The sequence below is a fragment of the Podarcis raffonei genome, chromosome 1, assembly GCF_027172205.1.
Source record: "Podarcis raffonei isolate rPodRaf1 chromosome 1, rPodRaf1.pri, whole genome shotgun sequence".
Lineage (NCBI taxonomy): Eukaryota > Metazoa > Chordata > Lepidosauria > Squamata > Lacertidae > Podarcis > Podarcis raffonei.
The window spans coordinates 113,997,143-114,020,748 of NC_070602.1; the positions used below are offsets into that span (position 1 = coordinate 113,997,143).

A 23,606-nucleotide genomic window follows, 5' to 3' on the forward strand; every position below is an offset into this window, starting at 1 on the left:
ATAGCTTTTGATCTAGTGGAGGTGTGTGCTAGCACAAGAGATTAGGAGGCAGTTTTTTCATTAGTTTTTTTCTCCTTGCAGCCCCATTTGCCACCTTCCACACTGTTCCAGAGTGAAACCTCTTGAACTGGTTTTCTAGGGACACAAGGGGCTGCAGCAGAAAATGGAGGAGAGGGTTCAGCAAAAAAAAAAAAATCTCTCCTTTTCTTATTTCAGTGGAAACTTCCATGCAGAATTGTATTTCATAGGGATGGAGGAGACATTCAATTTTGTTTCCATTTTAATGACAAACTAACTAGTTCACACTTTTTGATCCAATAGCCAAACTGAAATGCAGCTCTCCTTTGAAATTCACACTCCTTCAAATTTTGTGATGTAGTTCTCCAACAAAAAAATTGTATACTAGGGGCAAGTGCACATAAAAATGCATCAAATCATCAAAACATTTCATTATATTAGGGGGAAATACTTGCAAAAATATGCACATTAGTCAAAACTGCATGGAAAAATGTTGGTGGATTTTCATGAGGAATTTAAAAAATAAATAAATGTTGCATAAAGAGAACTGAATTTAAGACTGGGAAAAACAAGAAGCTGAGAGAAACAGTCATTGACAGATTCATCTATCCCTAGATTTCACCCAGGAATTTCAAATTTTCCACTGAGCAGAAAGCTTTCATTTAATTCATCTATCCATTCGTAAGCTCTAATAAATCCATCTGCCTTAGGACAACCTGCTGCTGTTGCTTTGAGAATGACATGGCATTGAAACTACACGACAAGAAACTTCATTTGTACAATTTCAAAGCACAATAATGCATGTATGGAATGATTATTCTGAAAACTGCAAATACCCATATCAACCTTATTGGGCTTTGTATTATTATTATTATGATTATTTTATTATTATTATTTATTAGCTCCTGCAAAGAAACCTCAGGAAGTCAAAGTAACCACTGTAGCTAAGAAGAAAGAAGCAGTTTATGAGAAGAAGGAAGAAGTATATGAGGTTCACAAAGAAGAATATGAAGAATGGGAAGAGGATTATGGAGAGCAGCATGAATATTATGAACGAGAAGAAGGATACGATGAAGGAGAAGAGGAATGGGCATACGGAGAAAGACAAGTAACTTATGAGGAAAAGCAAATTCGCAAAGAAGGTATGTTTCATTTTTTTAAACTTTCTCCTTTCTGTTTTCTCTGTGTTTTTGTTTGTTTGCTGCCTTTCTGCCTATATCACAGTTGAGGAATTTGTGGATCTAGAGATGTTGATGTGTTCCATATCCTATCAGCCCCAGTCAGCATACCCATTTGGCAAGGTTGATATCTGGAGGGTCACAGCTTCCCCACCACTGCACTATATGATTATTTTCCAATACCTCTCATTTCACTGTTCTTTGGAGGGGGAAGAGAGCTCAAATGTGGTTGGAAAAGCTGCTGTTCCTTTTTTTCTATCAAATTTTGCTTTTTTGCAGCAATATACTAGCAGAAAATATTTTATTTTTTTTAAAAAAAAATTATTTGATTTTACAAGTGTAGAATTGTAACAATACAAAATACATATCCATATTTAGAGATTTTTCTGAATCTTCCCACCTTCCCCTCCATGGGTACTATTATCAGCCTTTTCAACTGCATATTATTTCATCGTCCAAATTTTATGTCTCTCCATTTTGTCCATAATATTTTCAACATTACAAGTGTTGTTGCAGTCCTGCTAAAGTTTTCATCTGCTTACAGTGGTTTCTCAAGTAAATTACATTTTTTCCCCTCATTCTTTATTAAAGTTTTGGTCCTCTTGGTTCCTGAGCTTTCTGGTCAGTTTTGCCATTTTGGCATAATCCAACAGCAGAAAATATTTCAAATGGATGTTCATCCAATCTAAATCTGCCTATATCTTGCCTTACAGATCATATTAAAAAAAATAAGCATATTGTTTTGCATATGGAACAATGCTGCACTGCTTAAGCAAATGGTGGCCAGTGTTGATTTCCATTTGGGCCAAGAATACACAACTGTTAACATTCCCTGCACTCTTTTTCTTTCTCAATTATACAATCCTTGATGTTTATGAAGCAGGTGTAAGGTAATGTTCTCTAATATAAATGTAATGTATGTTACAGTTGTCCAGGTTCCAGGAAAGCCAGAACCACCTACGCGGAAACCACCAGAGATTTCAGCCAAGAAAGTAGAGAAGAAAGTTGTGGTAGAAAAAGGTATGGCCTTTAGAATTTTAGTATCAAAACATTTCCCACTGCAGCAAGTCCTATTCAGATTCTCACAGTCCTATTTTCTTTCCTTTCCTTTCCTATTTAAAAAGTGCATATTCCCATTATATTCTTAAGATAACTTCTGTGTAAAATGAACCAATTTCCAGCTAATGTGAAATTATTTAAATTCCCTGTAGTTACACGGAAACCTGTAACTGAAGAGGTGGAAAGAAAGGCTAAAGTGATGGAGGAAGAACATCTCAAACGGGCCAGAGGTATTACTGAAGATGATATAAATTGCTTGTGCTATTAATACATTTGCATCAATTTCATATCCATGAAATACATGAAACTGCCTTAACAGGTCAGCCTGTTTTGTTCATCTGATCCAGTGTACTGTTTCCTCTGACTGGCACTGGTCTCCATGGCAGATGTCTTTCGTGTTATCTGCACCCTATCCTTTTAAATGGAGATACCAGGGACTTCACCTTGGACCTCCTTCTTGCAAACTAGGTGCCCAGCTACTAGCAGAGGGAAGGAAGTAGTGATGGGGAAGCAAATGGAGATGAGGTGCCCATTAAAAGCAAGACGTTATAGTTAAGAGTTCTGGGGTTTTCCCCAACCCCCTGGAGCAGATTTGGGGGAGGAACATGAGAAAGCATGAGGAGACAAGGGGACTTCTGCTATGCATATTGCAGTCCTTGCACAAACAGAATGACTTATTTGGATACAACCCTTTGCTATGTATTAATTTGGTCTTTTGTAAATTGTATCCCACGAGTGGCGCAAAAATGCAAGCGCATATGCAGTGTGATGTTACATTTTCTGCATGCAATCTTAGCCTAGATGATGACCGAAAAGGCTTGGGACTAACTATTTATATCCTTTAAGCTCCAGAAGCTCCACCACCAAAACCTGCACGAAAGGTGGTCCATGAAGAAGTGGTAGAGAGAAAAGGTACAAAACACATTTTTATTTTTTCAGCATTTATATGTAATCCCTGATCTGAATATTTCCATAATGTATGCATGCATGCCCACATGTTCACTCTGTGCTGACCTGCAGTGATTGCTGGTTTTTATTAACCCATTGTGTTGTTCCCACTTCACAGTCACACATGGCATTCTCTTTCTCTATGCAGGAATGGTGACCATGCCTTGAGAAATCCCCAGATCCCCATACACTTACCACAATTCTGTTTTTCTACTTCCCATATCACGACACTCCAAAACACACCAACTCCCAAAGCATGCTAGTGCCTCTTTTGTTTCTCCTTAAGGCTCCTTAAAGCCATCTGTTTTGACTCCAGTCCTGTTGTTGTTCTTGATCTGAGTTTGCCATTAGAGGAAGAAATGGTAGTTCGCATCACTATAGGGTGTGTGTGCTTTAAATGAATGTGGGGGAACAGGGTTCTCTTAAGTCCTGTGGGGTTTCCACAACACCTAGGCACCAAGTCTATATTGGTGCAGAATTCTTGCTTTTTGGTTTCTTTCTTTAATATCTTCTATGTTAATCTAATTTACACTATATGTTACCATTTAATACAACTTCTCCTGTATACTCACAATAGTATGTGTCCACTCTCTTGTTCTTCTTATGTCTGCTTTTCTTTGGAAACAGGGCTTTTGTACATTCTCTTTGCACACAAAAATAGTTTGGACGGCTTGAAAATGCTATTTATGCTTTATGGTCTCAGTTGTTACCTGTTTATGATTTTTGTTTCTCTTTATTGCTGTGGCACATCCACCCTAATGGTGTAATTTTGAGCTGTGGTGCTGAGTTCACTAAATGTAGTATGTGGTGTTATGCGACTTCCATAAGGATAGATTCATTGTCTACCAAATCTTTAATTTAAAAAACACTAAAGTGAATTCTTGCTTTTTAAAGTACCAACAGAACAACAATGGACCATTTCAGAAGAAAAGGTGTCCGTTTCGTATCACAGAGAAGAATATACATACGGTTCAGGTAACTATAAATATCTTTCCTCACTTCTTTTTTATCCTTGCTGTCTTGTCTCGTGTGAAAATGGCACCTTTTAAATTTGTCCCGATACAATGGTATCTTATGGATGTGGGACCTCTCTGCATTTATGGAATTCTCCTACTCAGAGTTCTTACATTCTTTACTTGATGATGGAATAACAAGTGAGGATCTGCTCCCTATACTGAACTGCATGGGGCAATACTCATGCACAAGAGTTTTGTGAGCACATGGGAGTGCAGAGATTGCTTAGGATTGGTGGAATAGACACCAAAAAAGTCTGTTTGCTGTTGCATTTCTTAGTTGTCATTTTGTGTACCAATCCAGTATTATCTAAAACAGAGTGAAAGTACAGTTTTTACATCTTACAATTCTCTTTAAAGAACCAGAAGAGTATGAAGAGGACAGCTTCTATGTGGAATATCCAACTGAAGGTAGATTCGCTCTTTTTCCAAATCAGTTCCATCTTATTTTGTACCATGCAAGTTCATCTAAACTGTTAACTGTTGAAATGTGTAGCTGTCATTGTACACCGTCGTTGATACTTCCTTGGGTTTGGGCATGTCTTTATCACTATTCAGATGACCGATATGTTGGGTGGTGGGACTTAAGATCATGCCAGGAATTGTTGCTCCCAGATTTGCAAGCACTGTGTGGAAAGAGCCTAAGCACATGCAATTTGTACACACCTAGACTCCATACAAAAGATCAGATGGATGCTTAGAGGTGTGGATAGCAGGAGCAATTTTTTCTTCCACAAATTCATCCATCATCTTAATAGGTCTACATGTAGCATTTCAGTATTATCTAAAATGGAGGGTAAATGTAACTTTTTAATCTCATAATTCTCTTTAAAGAACCAGATGAGTACGATGAGGAAAGGTTCTATGTGGAAGCACCTGAAGTTCCACCTCCCAAAGGTAGATTATATTATTATTAATATTATTATTATTACTACTACTACAATTTTAGTATGTGAGTTTATTTAAACCAGGGTTTCCCAAACTTAGGTCCCCAGCTGTTTTTGGACTACAATTCCCATCAACCATGACCACTGGTCCTGCTAGCTAGGGATTATGGGAGTTGTAGTCCAAAAACAGCTGGAGACTGAAGTTTTGGGAAACCCTGGTTTAAACTCTTATCCATTAAGAACTTGATATCTGCAGTTATTTTATATCCTTGTTGATCAGATTTGGGTGCTTATGTATGTTTACATGTGTCACAAAAGCCTGTAAGTTTTTTAAAATACAATGTGAGGGTGGCTCTGATGACCACTATCATCTGATTAACCCAAAATTAATATCTTTAAAGTTCCTGAGGTGAGGAAGAGAGCAGAAGAAAAAGTTCCCAAGGAAGTGGAGGCCCCACCGGCTAAAGGTGAATAATATATGTGCAATAATAACAATATCTCAGACAGTTCTCTTGCCAGTGTATCTTCTAGATGATTGATAAACACACAGCCAAAAATGTGGCTGTGCCACTGCATCAGAAAGACACCTTTACAACTAAGATCCTACATATTAAACGTTATACGCGGGTGTCAGCGCTGCCCAAGGTCCCAGCTCACACAAGACCAACGCTGCTTCTTGCTCAAGTTTAAAAGTCTTTATTGAAGTTCAGTCTCATTTCCAGACGTGCAGCGCGCAACGCTACATCTATCCGTCAGACCGCAGAAGTCCCATCTGAATCTCCGCCCCCCTGACACCAGCTTAAGATTCTAGCTTTACTCCACCTTTTCCTCTGTTCCTTCTTTCTCTGGGTCCTTCTGCTAGTCGGAGTCTCTGCCCTCCGAGATTCTTCTGACGCTGATTCTCCCGACTCCTCCCCCCCCCTCTTTCGGGCTTTAGGACCTGGCTCCCAATCCGGGTTTTCTGATGTCCCGCGCTCCTCCACATTTGAACTTGGCGCGCGCGCGCAGCCTCCCACTTTCCTTCTGACCGTTACACTTGTGTCACTGCTCCCCCTTTCGGGGAGGCTAGCTGGACCTGGCCTTCCCTCCTTCTCCCCACTCCCCGATGGAGGAGAAGATGGTCCTGACTCACGTGACTCTTCCCCCCCACTGTGCTCTGGTGGGGAAACTGGCCCTACTCCTCCGCTACTCCTTTGGGACTCCCCTCTGGTTCCTTGTTTATGGATCGTCCCCTCTGGGATTCGCCTCGCCCTTACCATAGGCGCCCTCTCCTGGGAATCTTCTGATTCGCTGGAGAAGCTCATGGAATCTCTCGGTCCACTGTCATATTCCCCTACGCTCCCCTCTGATTCCTCTCCTCCGCTCTCTATCTGCTCTCTCCCCTGCTCTTCTGCTCCTGAGCCTCTGACATCCATCCCCCCCTCGAAGCCCCCCCTTCCCCCCTCCCCCTCTTCGGGTGTGGGTTCCAGGTGCTCCAGCGCTGGGGGTGTGAGTGCTGGCTTCTGTTCTCTCCCCCTGGTGTGCAACCGGCCCGCGGGATCAGGCCCCCCCACGATGGGTTCGTCGACGTCGACTTCCCCTGCTTCCATTTCTCTGCTGTCGTGCTCAAAACCAAGATCCTCCCCCCACACGTCCATGTCCTCCTCTCCACCCGGTCCCTCGGGTGAGGCTGTGTGCAAGGGCCCCCTCAGCAGTTCCCTGCTCCACCCCACTTCTGGTTGAGTGTCCCACCAATAGGAGCGGTCCGTGGCAAACCCCGAGAGCGACCCCTCCGGGGAGCTCATCCCCGGCGTCGGCTCCTCATCTGAGGAGAAACCTTGGAACGTGCTGGCTGACAGTGTGGGTGTGAAAAGCCAGTCGTCGAAATACTCCGCCGGCATGGGTCTGTGTGGGAAGATCGAATGGAACTCGTCTTTGAGATAGTGCTCCTCCACGGCGTGGCAAGGCACCCACTCGTTGGCGCTGGCCGGAGTACCCTCCCTGGCGAGGAGATATTCAACTCCCTCTTCCCCCCATCTGGAGTCCAAAATCTCTGTGACCTCGTTGAGTGGCGTCGCCCTCTGTGGTCCCTCCCCTGTTGGCGATGGGCTACGTGGAGCTGGTGCGTTCCCTGGCGCCTGAAACCTGTGGGGCGCCTTGTAAGGCGTGAGCACTGACCTGTGAAAGACTGGGTGCATTCTGGAGCCCTCCGGGAGTGTCAACCGGTAGGCCACTGGATTGATTTGTGCCGCGACCTGGTAAGGTCCCAGCTGCTTGTGCCCGAGCTTCTTCTTAGCTAGCGTTCTGGCCGGCACTGCCTGAGCTGCTAACCAGACCCAGTCCCCTACCTGTATGTCTTCCCCAACCCTCCTGTGCCTGTCTGCCTGCATCTTGTAGGCATGTTTCGCGAGTTCCAAGTGCCTTCGGAGTTGCTCATGGACCTCCTGTAACTCTGCGGCTAAGTGCTCTGCCCCCCGTGGCTCCCCCTCTGCCTCGGTCTCCAACCCCGGGAAGGTTCTGGGGTGGCGCCCATTGTTGGCGAAGAACGGTGTCACCCCTGTAGACCCGTGCTTCGTGTTGTTGTAGGCAAACTCGGCTAGCGGTAGGTAGTCCACCCAGGTCGAGGGCTGTTGATTGGCGTAGCATCGCAGGTACTGCTGCATGATGGCGTTGACCCTCTCCGCTTGTCCGTTGGTCTGCGGGTGTCGTGCCGACGCTAAGTTGATCTTGACGTTCAGGATGCCCAGCAGCTTCTGCCAAAAGTTCGAGATGAATTGGCGACCCCGGTCGGACAGGATGGACCGCGGCAGGCCGTGAGCTTTGAAAACGTGGTCTATGAACAGCTTGGCGGTCTGTTCCGCTGTGGCCACCTTCGCGCACGGAATGAAATGCGCCATCTTGGTGAAGAGGTCTACGACCACGAGTACCGCTGTTTTGCCGCGCGAACTGGGCAGATCTGTAACAAAGTCCAGGGCCACTTTCTCCCATGGTTCGAGCGGCGTCTGCAGCGGTTCCAGCAGACCCGCCGGCTTCCTGTGTACTGGCTTGGCCCTTTGGCAGGTGTCACACCTGGAAACGTAATCCGCAACTTCTCCCCGCACCTTGGGCCACCAAAAGTCCCTGGTGACTAATTCCGCCGTCTTGTCCTTGCCGAAGTGCCCAGCGCTGGGCGCGTCGTGCAGCTGCTGCAAGACTCTCGCGCGAAGGTCATCTCCCGGTACGTAGAGAGCCCCTTTGCGGAGGAGTAGTCCGTCGCGTATCTGGAACTCGTCGTCCCTCGCTGTGCCGTTTCGCACCTCCTCCATCTTGGATTGCGCAAACGAATCCGCCTGTAGTGCACGACGGACTGCGTCCAGGTCCACTGCGGCTGAAGCGCACGCCCACACCTCTGGTGCGAAAATGTGTTTGGCCGCTGCCGGTGCCGCTTCCTCGAGATACTGCGGCTTCCTGGATAGCGCATCCGCCATGACGTTGTTGTCTCCCGGGATGTATTCTATCCGGAAATCGAAATCTGCAAAGAACTCCGCCCAGCGGATGTGTCTCTGGTTCAGGAACTTCGCCGTGCGCCAGTACTCCAGGTTCTTGTGGTCCGTGCGAACCTGCACTGTGTGTCTGGCTCCGACGAGGAAGTGCCGCCACGCCTTGAAAGCAGCATGAATGGCCAGCAACTCCCTGTCCCAGATGGTGTAGTTCTGCTCCGACGTGCTGAGCTTCCTGGAGTAGAATGCGCACGGTCTCCAGTCCCCTTGCGGATCTTGCTGCAACAGGACCGCCCCCACCGCTCTGTCCGAGGCGTCCGTTTCAACCCTCATCGGTTTGCTGGGGTTTACGTGTAGCAGCTGTTCTTCGGACGCGAAGAGACGCTTGAGCCTCCGAAAGGACTGCTCCGCCTGGTCCGTCCAGGTGAACTTCTTCTTCTTGGAGCTGAGGGTGTCCGTGATGGCTGCTGTCTCCTTCGCGAACCCCTTGATGAACTTGCGATAAAAGTTGGCGAAACCGACGAACTTCTGGACCTCCTTCCGGTTGCGCGGGCTCTTCCAGTCCAACACTGAGCGGACCTTGGCGCCGTCCATGGCAAGTCCCTTGTCGGACAGCTTGTAGCCCAGGAAATCCACCTCTGTCGTGTCGAACTGGCACTTCTCCAGTTTGGCGTAAAGTCTGTGCTCCCGTAGTCTTTGCAGGACCTCCTTGACGTCCTCCTCGTGCGCCTCCTGCGAGTCCGAAAAGATCAGGATATCATCTAAGAAGCAGACGCACTTCTTGTAGAGGAGTCCCGCTAGCACGTGGTGCATGAAAGCTTGGAAACAATGGGAGCCATTTTGGAGACCAAACGGCATGACTCTGTATTCATAGGTTCCTAAAGGCGTAAACATGGCTGTCTTCCACTCGTCGCCGTCCCGCATGCGTATAAGGTTGTAGGCCCCTCGTAGATCCAACTTGGTGAAGATCCGCCCCTTCCTCACCGTCGCGAGCAGGTCGTCAATTTTGGGCATGGGGAATGCTGTGGGCTTTGTCCTGGAATTGATGATTCTATAATCCACTATGAGCCTCCGTTCGGGCGTGTCTCTCTTCTTCACGAAAAACACGGGACTGCCCCCCACTGCTTTGGATTCCCGGATGAATCCCCGCTTCAAATTGCGATCTATGAACTCCCTGAGTTCTTGCATTTCGTCTTCAGACATGGAGTACAGTTTCCCAGTCGGCAGCGTCGCCCCTGGCAGGAGGTCAATCTTGCAGTCGTAGGGTCTGTGGGGAGGCAGCTTGTCTGCTTCCTTCTCGCAGAAGACTTCCAAAAAGGCCTTGTACTTGTTGGGCACCGCTTGCACCATGCCTAGGTGTAGCTGCGGTGCATCCTCTTGCCCCTCCTCTTCCTGGCAGGTCTGGATGCAATGCGCTGCGCAGTAGGAAGAGCAGAAGGTCAATTGCCGCTGGTACCACGCTAATGCCGGGCTGTGCCTATCCAGCCAACTCATGCCCAACACTATGGGCGTGTCCGACAGGTGAGTGACGTTGAAACTGATGACTTCACGGTGGTTCCCAATTTGCATCACCAGAGGCGGTGTCTGCTGTACCACCTCTCCTCCCAGTATCTTCCTGCCATCTACTGTGACAACATTTAGGGGCGTCGTGGCTGGCAGGAGTGCTATGCGATGCTGCTTGACGAAGTCCAACCCTACAAAGTCTGCGTTGCTACCAGAGTCAATGGTAATAGGGACCTCCAGGGTGAGCCCATCGGGCAGCTGGAGCGATGCAGTGAGTTGCACCACTGGTTTGGGTGGGAGGGGGTCCGTGGGCTGCAAAATCTCTGGGGACTGCTTCACTGACTCGCCTGGTTGAGCCCCAGTGCCTCTGTCTCCAACCAGGCTCCTCCGTTTCCCTGGGGCTGCTCCTCCTGCTGAATTGCTCCTTTAACAGTTGCTGAGGCTGCAGTGTGCTTCTGGAGCCTCTGGGGACACTCTTTGGCCATGTGCAGTGCACTGTCGCAGATGTAACACTTCCTGCTCCCTCTAGGAGCCTTCGCCTTGACTGCTCCTGGTGTTTGGGCTCTGCTTGCTGTCTGAGCCCTTGCACCTCCGATTTCCATTGGCTCCTCCCCCCTCATCAGAGCAGGCGTGGACTGAGCGCGCTCTGTCTCTCTGGGTAGGAAGGGAGTCGTTCTAACTGACGTGTTTGCTCTTCCCCCCTGCTCCCTGCTCCACGGGCGTTCTTCCAGGTGCACCCCAATTGCGAGCGCCCTTTGGACAACTTCTGTTGTATTTTGGGGTCTCTCTCCCCTCGCCAGCTCATCTTTCACGGCTCCATTCAGCCCCTCCCAGAACAGATCCCTGACGGCAGCTGAGTCCTTCTGCCAGCCCAGCACATTTACTAACCCAAAAAAGCGGGAATGATACTGGCGCACTGTCGCTTTTCCTTGCCGCAATCCATGCATTTCCCTTCTAGCGACATCCACATCCACCATTGATTTAAAGCAAGCGTCCATGGCTCCAATAAAGGCGCTTGAATCTTTGAGGGCGGGGTCATTTTCGCGTAACAAGGTTCGCAGCCACGACTTAGCTTCCCCATGCAGATGAGTGATTATGAAACCCACTTTCTCCTCCTCATCTCTAAAATCTTTCCGAAGCAAATTGAGCGCGAAAACTACTTCTGCTCTGAAGTTAGGGTACTGCTGCAGGTTCCCGTCAAAATGGGTCACCAGGCTTGCCCCCCTTTTCCCGAGGGCAACTCCCTCCGGCTTGGCTCCCAGCTGCCCCTCCTTTCCCCATTTGTCCCACCTGGCTTGCAGATCCTGGCAGAGCGCAGCTGTTTCTCCTTCTTTTTTCTTAGACGCAGCCAATTCTGCGTAGAGCGTTGACACCGCTTCCTGCAATTGCTTGATTTTTTCCTCTGTAGTCATCTTTGCCTATCTTCGTGAGCTTGCAGAGTTTTTACGAGATGGGACTTACTGTCAGCGCTGCCCAAGGTCCCAGCTCACACAAGACCAACGCTGCTTCTTGCTCAAGTTTAAAAGTCTTTATTGAAGTTCAGTCTCATTTCCAGACGTGCAGCGCGCAACGCTACATCTATCCGTCAGACCGCAGAAGTCCCATCTGAATCTCCGCCCCCCTGACACCAGCTTAAGATTCTAGCTTTACTCCACCTTTTCCTCTGTTCCTTCTTTCTCTGGGTCCTTCTGCTAGTCGGAGTCTCTGCCCTCCGAGATTCTTCTGACGCTGATTCTCCCGACTCCTCCCCCCCCCTCTTTCGGGCTTTAGGACCTGGCTCCCAATCCGGGTTTTCTGATGTCCCGCGCTCCTCCACATTTGAACTTGGCGCGCGCGCGCAGCCTCCCACTTTCCTTCTGACCGTTACACTTGTGTCACTGCTCCCCCTTTCGGGGAGGCTAGCTGGACCTGGCCTTCCCTCCTTCTCCCCACTCCCCGATGGAGGAGAAGATGGTCCTGACTCACGTGACTCTTCCCCCCCACTGTGCTCTGGTGGGGAAACTGGCCCTACTCCTCCGCTACTCCTTTGGGACTCCCCTCTGGTTCCTTGTTTATGGATCGTCCCCTCTGGGATTCGCCTCGCCCTTACCATAGGCGCCCTCTCCTGGGAATCTTCTGATTCGCTGGAGAAGCTCATGGAATCTCTCGGTCCACTGTCATATTCCCCTACGCTCCCCTCTGATTCCTCTCCTCCGCTCTCTATCTGCTCTCTCCCCTGCTCTTCTGCTCCTGAGCCTCTGACAGCGGGTTTAATCTTCAATAGCCATAACTGTCTTTATTAAATAGATACATGGTTTTAAATCCACGCTGGCATTTCAAACATTTTCTTCAGGGCTATGAACAACTGTAGGCCTGTAGCACTTCTCTAAAACTTTTATACCTGTGTGTCTTTAAAGTGCCCGAGGTGCCAAAGAAACCAGTCCCAGAAAAGAAAAAACCTGCTCCTCCTCCAAAAGTAGAGGCTCCGCCAGCTAAAGGTACATCCATTGTCAGAGCTGATCCCGCCATCTTGCTTATCTGAACTCTTCTCCATGCTCTAAAATGTGTCCATGTGTTACATAGGTGGCTTTGTGGTCTTTTTCTGCAAGCAAAGTGTATATAATATACATGTACTTTAGTGATGGCCAATATTCATTTGCTAAATTTCGCTTTGTAATGTAATGGACGCTTACGCCTTCCTGAGAGGGTGCATGTTGTGGTCCCTCATGCCATCCCTGGGCAGTGAGAACAGAGTGCACATGGCCAGGCAGCCATTGGGGGAATCCCCCCTCCCTGTCTGGGCATCTGGCTTGTGTTCCCGCCGACTGCTGCATCTCAAATTGGCCAATCAGTGGCTTCTCCTGGCTGAGAGGGCATTGGCTGCACACATGCCCTTGCAACCGGCGAGGTATAAAAGCCGGCAGTGTTTTCCAGCCCCAGCGCATTTGCCAAATTTTGCTTTGTTAGCATAATATCTTCTGCATGGTATGATAACTGTTAGATTAGCATGCCGCGTACAGAAGGCACTCATACAGACACACAATTTTGTGGATCAAAATGGGATGTATGCCTAGTGTGGCTTTTTTCATGACAGATTACCATTACCTGTTAACAGATTTGGGACGTGGGTGGCACTGTGGTCTAAACCACTGAGACTAGGGCTTGCTAATCAGAAGGTCGGCAGTTTGAATCCCCGCGACGGGGTGAGCTCCCGTTGCTCGGTCCCTGCTCCTGCCCACCTAGCAGTTCAAAAGCACGTCAAAGTGCAAGTAGATAAATAGGTACCACTCCGGCGGGAAGGTAAACGGCATTTCCGTGTGCTGCTTTGGTTCGCCAGAAGCGCTTAGTCATGCTGGCCACATGACCCGGAAGCTGTCTGCGGACAAACGCCAGCTCCCTCGGCCTACAGAGCGAGTTGAGCGCACAACCCCAGAGTCGTCCATGACTGAACCTAACGGTCAGGGGTACATTTACCTCTTTATTAACAGCTTTTGCTTGATGCCTTGATATGCCATTTATCTCGCTTCTGCTTCTCTCCATATATTTCTGTGCAATCTTGGATGTTGGGCCTCAAACAGGAGTTCCAAGTTCTAAAACCTCTCTTTTTTTAATGATCAAGTGCCAGAGGTGCCTAAGAAACCTACGCCAGAAGAAAGAAAGCCTGCTGCTGTTCCCAAGAAAGAACCGGCACCCCCAGCTAAAGGTACTTTTCTTGAAACGAAAGCCACCCAAAGAACCTTTGTCCCCTGTGCTTTGTCCCCCATATGCAACCACCGTTCGGAATGAGTTTTACAAATCCAGCGTCTTTCTGTGTTTGGTTACCAAAGCTAATGTGTTGAATATGTAGGTGTTTGGGCTGCTGCCCACAGGGAATCTTAAATGGAGGTTCTTCTGGGTTAGAGCATTCCTTTCCAAAATACCATCTCTTCCTTGTTGTGAAATGTAATCACAAAGTGTGAGATGTCATTGATCAGTTGTTATGTGTCCGGGTGATTCTCAGAATCTGCTTTTGATATCTTTAAAGTGCCCGAAGTACCTAAAAAGCCAGTCCCAGAAGAAAAAGCACCTGTTCCCGTTCCTAAAAAAGTGGAGCCACCTGCTAAAGGTATGAGACCACCGCTCATAAGCAGCTCTTTTCATTTGTTGCTTCAAATGGCGTGTCGTGAAAAGATCTGAGGTCCCTCAGCAGTGATTGTTTTCGTGTCGTAATCGTCGTCTTCCTATATTTGTTCGTTGCTCAACAGCATCTTCATTAACAAATGTTCTTCAGTTAAACACCAGAACGCTAAACAGACAGTGTGCAATGTTATTGTAACACATCTATATTCAGTAAAGTGCCCAGTTCAATTGTAAGTGATCTCACAACTTAATATAGGACCCTGCTCCTCACTTTATAATAGTTAACAATATTCGATCCCAATATTCATAAATCTGATTTTTTTTCAAAGTGCCAGAGGTACCTAAGAAAGTAGAAGAAAAGGTTCCTGTTCCAAAAAAGAAAGTGCCTCCGCCACCCAAAGGTACAAGACTCAAATCTTATATATTTGAAAAATATATAAAACTAAATCTTAAGACTCTTTTGTTTCTCTCTTTGTATCGTCCTCATATGTATGTTCATTTCATATTTGAGTCCTATGCAGCATATGTTTGTGTATAGTTGTTGATAATAGCCGTCATGATCTCTTAGTCTCTACATATTCTTATATATTCTCATTTTAACATTATTAAAAGTACCTGAGAAAGCGGTCCCTGAAGAAAAAGTGCCGCGGCTACGCAAAAGGGAAGAAGCTCCTCCAGCTAAAGGTATGCTATCCTTCAAAACAAACAAACAAAACAGAACATAACAAAAAGACCATTGCAGTCAAATGTAAACAAGGATTAAATCTAAGGTATTGGTTGTGTTTAGAATAGATTTATGAAAGCTTTAGAAAACTTATTAATTAGAATATTTGTGTGAGATTGTATGGGAAAAATACGGAATAACAGATACAATCTTGCTTAAAATGCTTGTATGAAGTGCAGTGTAAGCGATGGAAGTCAATCAATGAAATTTTATTATTATTTTCATATTGAGATATTTGTAGAAGAAAATTGGAACAAATTCTTCCAACTTTTCTTCTTCTTTTGTCTTTATTTTTTCTTCTTTTTTCTTTTCTTCTTTTTTCTCTTTTGTTCCTTTTTTCATGTATATATGCTTATTTGAAGTGTATATGTGTGTATGTATTTGCAGTGTTTTGCTTATATTTTGTAACAGTTATGTTAAATAAAATTAAAATTTAATTAAAAAAAACAAAAGACCATTGGTCTTTTACATCGGCACCATTATTTAAATGTCCTCTATATCTTTTTAGTTGCTGCCTCTTCTTTGTAGCCGAAATCTGTACTTTTAACATCATTCTTGCCACTTCAAAAAAATTCTAAAACTAAATGGTCTCTTTAAAGTGCCTGAGGTACCTAAGAAAGTCGTCCCTGAAGAAAAATTACCTGTTGCTGTTCCCAAAAAGGTGGAAGCTCCCCCAGCCAGAGGTATGCATTTAAGTGGTCAATGGTCTTATTATCTAAAAGAGCTTTTACCTTTCTTTCGTATGCTGACCATCATTTTATGTTTTGTACCATGTCACATTGCTTGCAACTGTTCATATTTTCATAGGGCAGGAATGGGGAACCTTAGATCTGGGGGCCAGATACAGCCCTGTGGGCTGCTCTATCTGGTCTTCAAAATGCTCCTCAAGCCACATACCTTCCCAAGGTCACATACCTCATTGGCCATGCTTTGTATCCTCCCTGAGTAAAAGGACGCGGGTGGTGCTGTGGTCTAAGCCACTGAGCCTCTTGGGCTTGCCAGTCAGAAGGTTGGCAGTTCAAATCCCCACGCACGATGGGGTGAGCTCCCGTTGCTCTGTCCCAGCTCCTGCCAACCTTCCAGTTTTAAATCACACCAGTGCAAGTAGATAAATAGGTACCTCTGCAGCAGGAAGGTAAATGGCGTTTCCATGCACTCTGATTTCTGTTACAGTGTTCCGTTGTGCTAGAAGTGGTTTAGTCATGCCACATGAGGTATTTTTGCCTGGCTGGGATGGATGCTTAGATGGATGGATAATAAAGTGGGGTTGGTGAGTGTGTGTACAAACTGACCTACTGTCAAATTCACATTAGTTCCTCTCTGCACATTTGCCTCTGGCCCTGTGCACCACTGATATGTGTCCCCCGGAAGCTTGCCCCAAAGAGAAGGCAGCCCTCAGGCTGAGAAAGCTTCCCCATCCCTGTCAAGAGGGGACGATTTGCTTATGTTTGTTTTGCAGTTCTGTATTAGCTTTACTTCGTATGTTGCCTAGTAAAGAACAGTATGTAGTTCACTTGTCCATTTTGCGGTTGTTAGTTGCACAAGTGTTCAGACAAACCTCCTCAGATATCAGTCAGGAATCTGTATATCCCCATTAAAACTCAACGCGTTTAATGTCTTTTAAAGTGCCTGAGGTGTCTAAGAGAGCTGTTCTAGAAGAGAAAAGATTTGTTTCAGAAGAAAAAGTATCTGTTGCCATTTCTAAAAGAGTGGAAGCTCCACCACCTGAAGGTATATTTGCAAATAATTAGAACTGTGAGGAATTTAACTGTTTTTAAGCGCTTTTTGTTGTCGCTGCTCTTCACTGGTCTTCCCTGTTAACACCTGCCATTACAGTTTTGTGTTTGTGTGTCTCTGGACATTTGTATAACATCTGACACCCAGGCAAGCTCCTCAGATGAAATGTCTTTTCTCAGATCCAATTCCTTGGTTACCCAGAATGTCAATAGCATTTATTATTTATCCATTACATTTTATCCCACCCTACTTCCAAGAATCTCAGGGTGATATACAAGGTCCCTCCTTTCATTTTGCTTTTGCAACAACCTAGTGAGATGAGTTAAGCTGAGAGATAGCTCCATTCTAGTCAGACACACCTATATCTTGGTGGCAGAAGTAAATGTTGCACAAAGTCTTACAGAAGCCCTTGTGCAAGTGGAGGAGCTCCTATGGATCTGGGGTATATTTTGTCATTCAACGTTCTTCCATTAAGTCAGAAGCAGTCCAACTATGCTTGGAAAAGATTTTCTTCTAAATGAAGATCACCTTTGGATCTAACCCATTATCCTTTCAACTTTCCATACTCTGTGGAAAGAAGTCATGATTTAGGGACAGTGTATACATAGGACACCTGTAGTGCGACATGGGTTTTCCTACATAAAACTCCACCTGATTTTTCTTGTAAGAATCTGTCCCCTGATGGAGTCATCACATACCACAGTGCAGGATTCCATAGATCAAGAGACCTTGGCAAGTCATCTAGACCCTTGCAGTAGCTAACTTTGATGTAGATACTTTGCTATTAATTCTCTTATGTACCTGTTGTAATGGGAAAAGATCTGAGATCCCTAGAATTGCAGTTGATATGAATGTGTGTTTCTGTGTATGCAAATCAGTTCATGTCCTTTGTATATGCCTGTTTGTAGTAATTACACTGACCTGGCAAGGGTGGTTATAGGACATCTAACCCCACAGCAAAATTAAAAATAACCCATCTTTAAAATATTAACAGTGGAAGAATGGCCTGAAGAGGTGGAGGAGGAAGAAGTGGAAGAAGAAGAAATTTATGAAAGAGAGGAGGAGATTTCTTATGAAAGGGAGGAGGAAATTTCTTATGAGAGAGAGGAGATCTCTTATGAGAGAGAGGAAGAGATTTCTGAAGTAACAGGTATGCCTCAATTCAACAGCCAGCAGCAAATGTTGGTATAATATAATATCTGCCATTATATCCTTTGGGCTGAATTGAATGTAATTATTTAATGACCTTTTAAAATTATGCCAGTCATTTGCTGCTTATGATATGATTTACTTTGTTCGGAACCCAAACAAAGGTTTAAAAGAGTAAATTTAAGAGTGCATACACTTTTTCTTTTCTTATTTCCCTCCATCATTCTTATTTTCACATGAAAATACAGAAACGGACCCAAGTGTTCTTTTCTCAAATTTACAAATATAGGCAGAGCACTGCAAGCCAATTAGTATAAGAATAAAAGATTCCTACATTCCTACACAGATAACACATATTATTTAGGGTGGATCAACTTTCAGAGCCTCATTACTCTCCCAAGAAAGCTGGAACCACCAGAAACAGACAGAAAAAGAGCTACATATTTGAAAGAGATAATATTATTTATTCATTCATTCATACATACATATGATCTACTACTTGCTTATCATTATAAAATAATTCCAAATATTAGTCACCTTCATATCAGCCACGTAGAGCTAAACAAAACAAAAGTACATGAAATCTAACTTACCTAAAGCCATTGCTCCAAGAGCTATGGAATTAAAGGATGTGATCTAATACCCCATTTCATAAGGCTCCCCCTATTTATTACAAGAACCATTGAGATAGGCCCTTTCATGGATGTGACCTTTTCAAGGAAGTTGAGATATGTCATCTCTCGCTGAAGTCACTGTGGATGTTTACATTGACTTCAATGGGAACTGGGAAGTAATCTACTCACTTTTTCCCATGAAATAATCAGAAGAGAGAGTATGGCTTCTGTTGAGAGGAAAGCAGGGATGGAGAACCTGTGGCCCTCCAGAGCTTGCTGGACTCCCAACGACCCCAGCTAGCATGGCCAATGGTCAGGAATTATGGGAGTTGTAGTCCAGCAATATCAGGAGTTCTGTCCCTGGAGTAAACCTACCTGCACATGTACTAGGAGTAACATGAGATGAAAGTAAATATATGTGTGTTTGTAAGAGCTGTCACTTTCTTGTTTTGTTAATTGTATCAACATGTGCATGTCAACTATTCAACTATACCTTCTTAATATCTTTACATTAACAGAAGAGGCCTACTACGCTGAGGAGACAGTGCATGAAGAAGTCCCACCAGTTAAAGGTATACCAGCAACTCTTTGGTATTAAAGTATCAACTCTTCAATATAGATGTTTGACAGCTGTCTGTCCCATGCTTGTTACTATTGTATTTGTGCTTGTTTTGTTGTTGTTGCAGTGCTCAAAGTATTACGAACTATCTTTTTTGACTGGCAAGGACCTGTTTGCAAATTCCTGTGCCTTTCTCAATTTTAAAAACCCTAATTGCCAGCAATGGCCCATTTTGCTTTCATATAACACCTTGTGTATCTTTTGATTCTGCTGTGCAGAGATGAGTATGTCTTAGTGTGTGTTTCTGTATGTATATAAAACAGAATTAGCCTCTGAACATTTCGACTGAATTTTGCATTGAAATATGGATTCATCTCCTTATTTTTCTATACTGTTTGAATAACATGCACAGCGAACATAACTGATACTTAAATATTCTTCCTGAAGTGCCTGAGGTTCGGAAGAAACCTGAACCAGAAAAGAAAGTACCAGTTGCTGTTCCCAAGAAAGTGGAAGCTCCCCCAGCTAGAGGTATATATATAGACTGCTTTTTTCACTTAGGCAAAATTAGGGTTGCCATACGTCTCGGACATTACTGGGATTTCAAAGGCTCAACAAATTTGGGGTTTGTCTAAAAAAGCTCAACAACTTTCGGGGTGCCCTGGTTTTGACTTTTTGAAATATGGCAACCCTAGGCAAAATGCTCTTTTTTGTTTTTGTTTTTTTGGTCGTCTGTCATCTAAACTATTTGAGTTGATGTTAATCTCTTTTGCATTAAGTGTGAGCAATTGCTTGTCTCTAAGCAATCTGGCTGTGGATTTACTCAGTGAAATGTATGTGTTGTAAGTTCTTAATGTGTTTTCCTATTGATGTTAAAATCACTCCAACGTTATAAAATTTTGTAATATTTTTAAGTGGCCAAGAAAGCGCTTCCTGAGGAACGGGCACCACCTAAAGCAAAAGAACCTCCAGCACCCAAAGGTAACACACACACAAAATCATGTCAGTAATGTGTTTTGTCTAGACAGCGTCATGTATATATTTTGTTGGTCCATTTCACATAAGAATTATATGGGTTTCGTGCACATTAATATCTTGAGGGACTGTCCCCACGTATTGGCCCCTCTTTCAATCTTCTGCCAGTAATGTTGTCAGTTCCTCGGTCTCTTTTACTGTCTCATTCATGTTTTATATATGGTAAATAATAAATCAGTATTTTTAAACGGAACTGAATTATATTCAAAATATATTCCTGTCATTCTGAGATGGAACCACATGCAATATTCCTACCTTTGTTTGTTGTCTTTAAGTGACTGAAGTACACAAGAAAAAGGTTGTCACTGAAGAAAAAGTAACAGTCACTAAGAAGGAGGAGGCTCCACCAAAAAGAGGTATATAAAGTTTTAAATTCTGTGGAATTTATATATATGTATCTTAAGATTTCTTGGGAACTAAAGAACTGCACAGCAAATGCGAGAAACCCAGGGGACTCAGTCATCAAATATCTTCCTCCATGATGCAGAACAAACCACTTTTGAAACCGAAGGAGCTTTCAAAGGCTAGTTGTGATATAGCATAGGAGAGGAATATAGCAGGGGGAGAAAGAATTTATTGTTCAAAAAAAAAAATGTTTTTAGCATGCCTGTTTCTTTAGGCATGCCAAAGGTAACTCTTTGCATCCCTTATTTTGCCCTGGTGATCGAATTATGTTAAATAGTCTGCGTTTCCTTTTCTTGTTTTATGTACAATGTCAAGATCTCGGTACTTTGAATTGTTTTGTTACCTGGTTTATATGTGTCACATGTACGTGATTTAAGTCACCTGAAAATTAATAATATCTTTCAAGTGCCAGCTGTGCCAAAGAAAGCTGTGCCGGAGGAGAAAGTCCCTGTTCCAGTTCCCAAGAAAGCAGTGGCTCCACCAGCTAAAGGTACACCTGCTTTCTCTGACTCTGCAAGAGGGCTTTTGAATAGGTCAGAAACAGGCACCCGCTGGAGTTGTGAACCAGCTGCTTCTGATAAGGAAAAAATAAACTTGGCTAAATTTCACAGAAATGTTCTGCTCTGTGTCAAAACAAATGCAGAATATTATGGTTAAACTGGGACGCTTGAAACGCTGGTGTTAATGAATTCCTGTAGGCACTTTGCCTGCACAACTTCGAGCAGCTGGCCTTTGCTGATCTGCAGCACTTCATTGTGTTGACTGTGTAGTTTGTAAGGTCTTTTGCAATATTATTTTTATGTGGGCAAAACTGCCATGTGCTTTAGACCTCTTATGGCATTCTTGTTTTGTGAGACATTTCTCTGTCACTGTTAAAAGCTGTCCTGAATCTTAATATCCTTCTTGAAAGTTTTCTGCAGTGTACACTCTTTCGGACCTTTATTTTTTTTAAAAAAGAAAATAAATGATTTCATAAATATTATTTCTGTTTAAAAATCTGCAGTGAATATTTTACATTATGATGCCTTTGGATAAGAAATAACTATTTCTGTTCTTGAAAAAGAGCAAATTCCATAAACCAAAAGCAGGCCGGTTAATTATCTAAGTGTATAGTCAAGTTTTTGCTAAATGTATGTCTGCTTAATATTATGTTGTCATGTTGGTCTCCTGTATTAGAAAATCTTGAGATATCAAATGTCTATGAAGTTTTCTTTGTCTGTAATCCTCTTACAAGACCACCAACAGCAACAATTCAGAGAGAGGGTTTTAAATTCACAACGTGGTTTTCTTACATTTCCTATCTTTCAAGTGCCAGAAGTTCCAAAGACAGTTGTCTCAGAAGAAAAAATATCTATTGCTGTCCCCAAAAGGAAAGCAGCCCCTCCAGAAAAAGGTATACAAGCTTTGAAGTAAACTAAATCAAAGTACAAGTAGTTAATGTGCTAACAACCTGCCTATTAATTCCCATATCCAACCCTAAGTTATTAAGGAAATACTTTTTTCTGCCCCAAATACATTTGAGAGGATATTGCTTTGGGCACTCCCCTCCCCCAATTTATTTACTTTATTTTATTTAAACCTAGAAGGCTTGCCATAAAAGTTACATTTGTTTTGTAACTGCTTAATCAATCTTATCGAAATTCCCATTGTCTGACCCAAATAGTGTTTCCCATAAGAAATGCTAAAGTTCAATACTCTGTCTTTAATAATAGTTGTGGAAGAGCACTGGGGGTATTCGGAAGAAATGTCTGTTTCTCTTCACACAGAGGAGGAAGTTTCATATACAGGTATGAACTCAACCAGGGTAGGGGAACAGGAATCCTAACCAATTCACCGTATAGATTAATGGGCAGGGTGAGAACGTAAAATGAACCTACTAGATCAGGCCAATGACCCCTCTAGTCCAACATCCTGTTTTCACAGTGTTTCATGAGATGCCTTTGGGAAGCATGCGGCATAGTTGTCAACTTTTCCCTATTCTTGTGAGGAATCCTATTCGGAATAAGGGAATTCCCCTTTAAAAAAGGGAAACGTTGACAGCTATGGCATGTGGGTATCACCTCAGTTTTCACTTTTATATTAAAATGAGGTGTATCCAAAGGTGTTCTACTGATCCATTAGAGGCTTCCATCAGCCAAACGGTGAGGAAAGTGATTTTTGCCAAATCCCTCTTGTTCTTGCAGCTCCCATGCCTCTGCGCCACAAATGTGCTCTGCGGGAGGTGGCATGGAAGATGCAGAGGGGATGGCAATTTGGTGTAAACTGATGTTTCCTTCCCTGTTCTGATGACAGAAGCCTCCACTTTCTCCAAAAAAAAACCCACCTCCCGTTGGTGGAGGTGCATCTTTGGAAACAACCCAATCTGTCTTTTTCTTACATTAGCAGAATTATTAGTTCTAGAACTAAACCAGTGTGAATGCTAATTCACTAAAGAAGTTCACTAATATAAAGCAGTGGTGCAGGATAGTATTCGTGTAAGAATTGCTGAGGGTGTTCAATTTCATTCATGGTGAGGCAAAAAAGAAGCAGTTTGTTGGCCTAAACCACAGATAACACTTGGTTGTTTGGCTCCCCACACCCTCCAACAGAGTAAATTTCACAGCTTGCATAAATTATTGGTTTGTTTGTTCATTTTTGGCTTGGATGACTGCTACAGTTGTCCCATCCCATAAAGCTGAAGGCTTAAATCTTCCCACATAATCTCTTATAGAATGTAGAAATTTCTTCAAAATGTCAGTAACCTAAACAGAGACTTGGCATAATACCCACTTAATGTAACCAGACTTTCAATGACTTCCATCCCTTTGATTTACCAGACATAGCAGCTTGCAATGAAAGTCCCTATGTATTATCTTGAAAAATTACTGTAGATTACTGTCTAGAGTATTTCTAAGTAATAGCACCTGAAGAAATGGGCAGCTTTCCAATATGATAGACATATAGACTCCACTGATCCTAACAACAAAATGGTGTATATGCACTACACCAGTAAGAAGACGGATGTATAAAGACTATACCTGCAACTATGCGTTAGCCACATCTTGTCCAAATGTTTGTTCATTTGTCTGGCAACATAAATGTTTGTTTCTGTCAAATTTCCTACTGCTCTTTATGGCCTTCTGTAACTTTACCATCAAAGCTCTGAAACATAAATATACTGTGTCTTTAAAGTTCCCGAAGAACCTGAGAGAATTCCCACAAAACAGAAAATGCCCATATCA

General features: G+C 44.0%; 1 protein-coding gene across 1 annotated transcript in view; it reads left to right on the forward strand.

Moving 5' to 3' along the window:
- Window positions 1–23,606, forward strand: part of TTN (titin) — a 292,385-nt gene that overhangs the window by 119,132 nt on the left and 149,647 nt on the right. Inside the window, exons 109-110 of the mRNA XM_053410245.1 lie at window positions 921–1,160; window positions 2,124–2,216. Coding sequence (XP_053266220.1) covers window positions 921–1,160; window positions 2,124–2,216 — 333 coding nt within the window. The remainder of the gene's footprint in view (window positions 1–920; window positions 1,161–2,123; window positions 2,217–23,606) is intronic.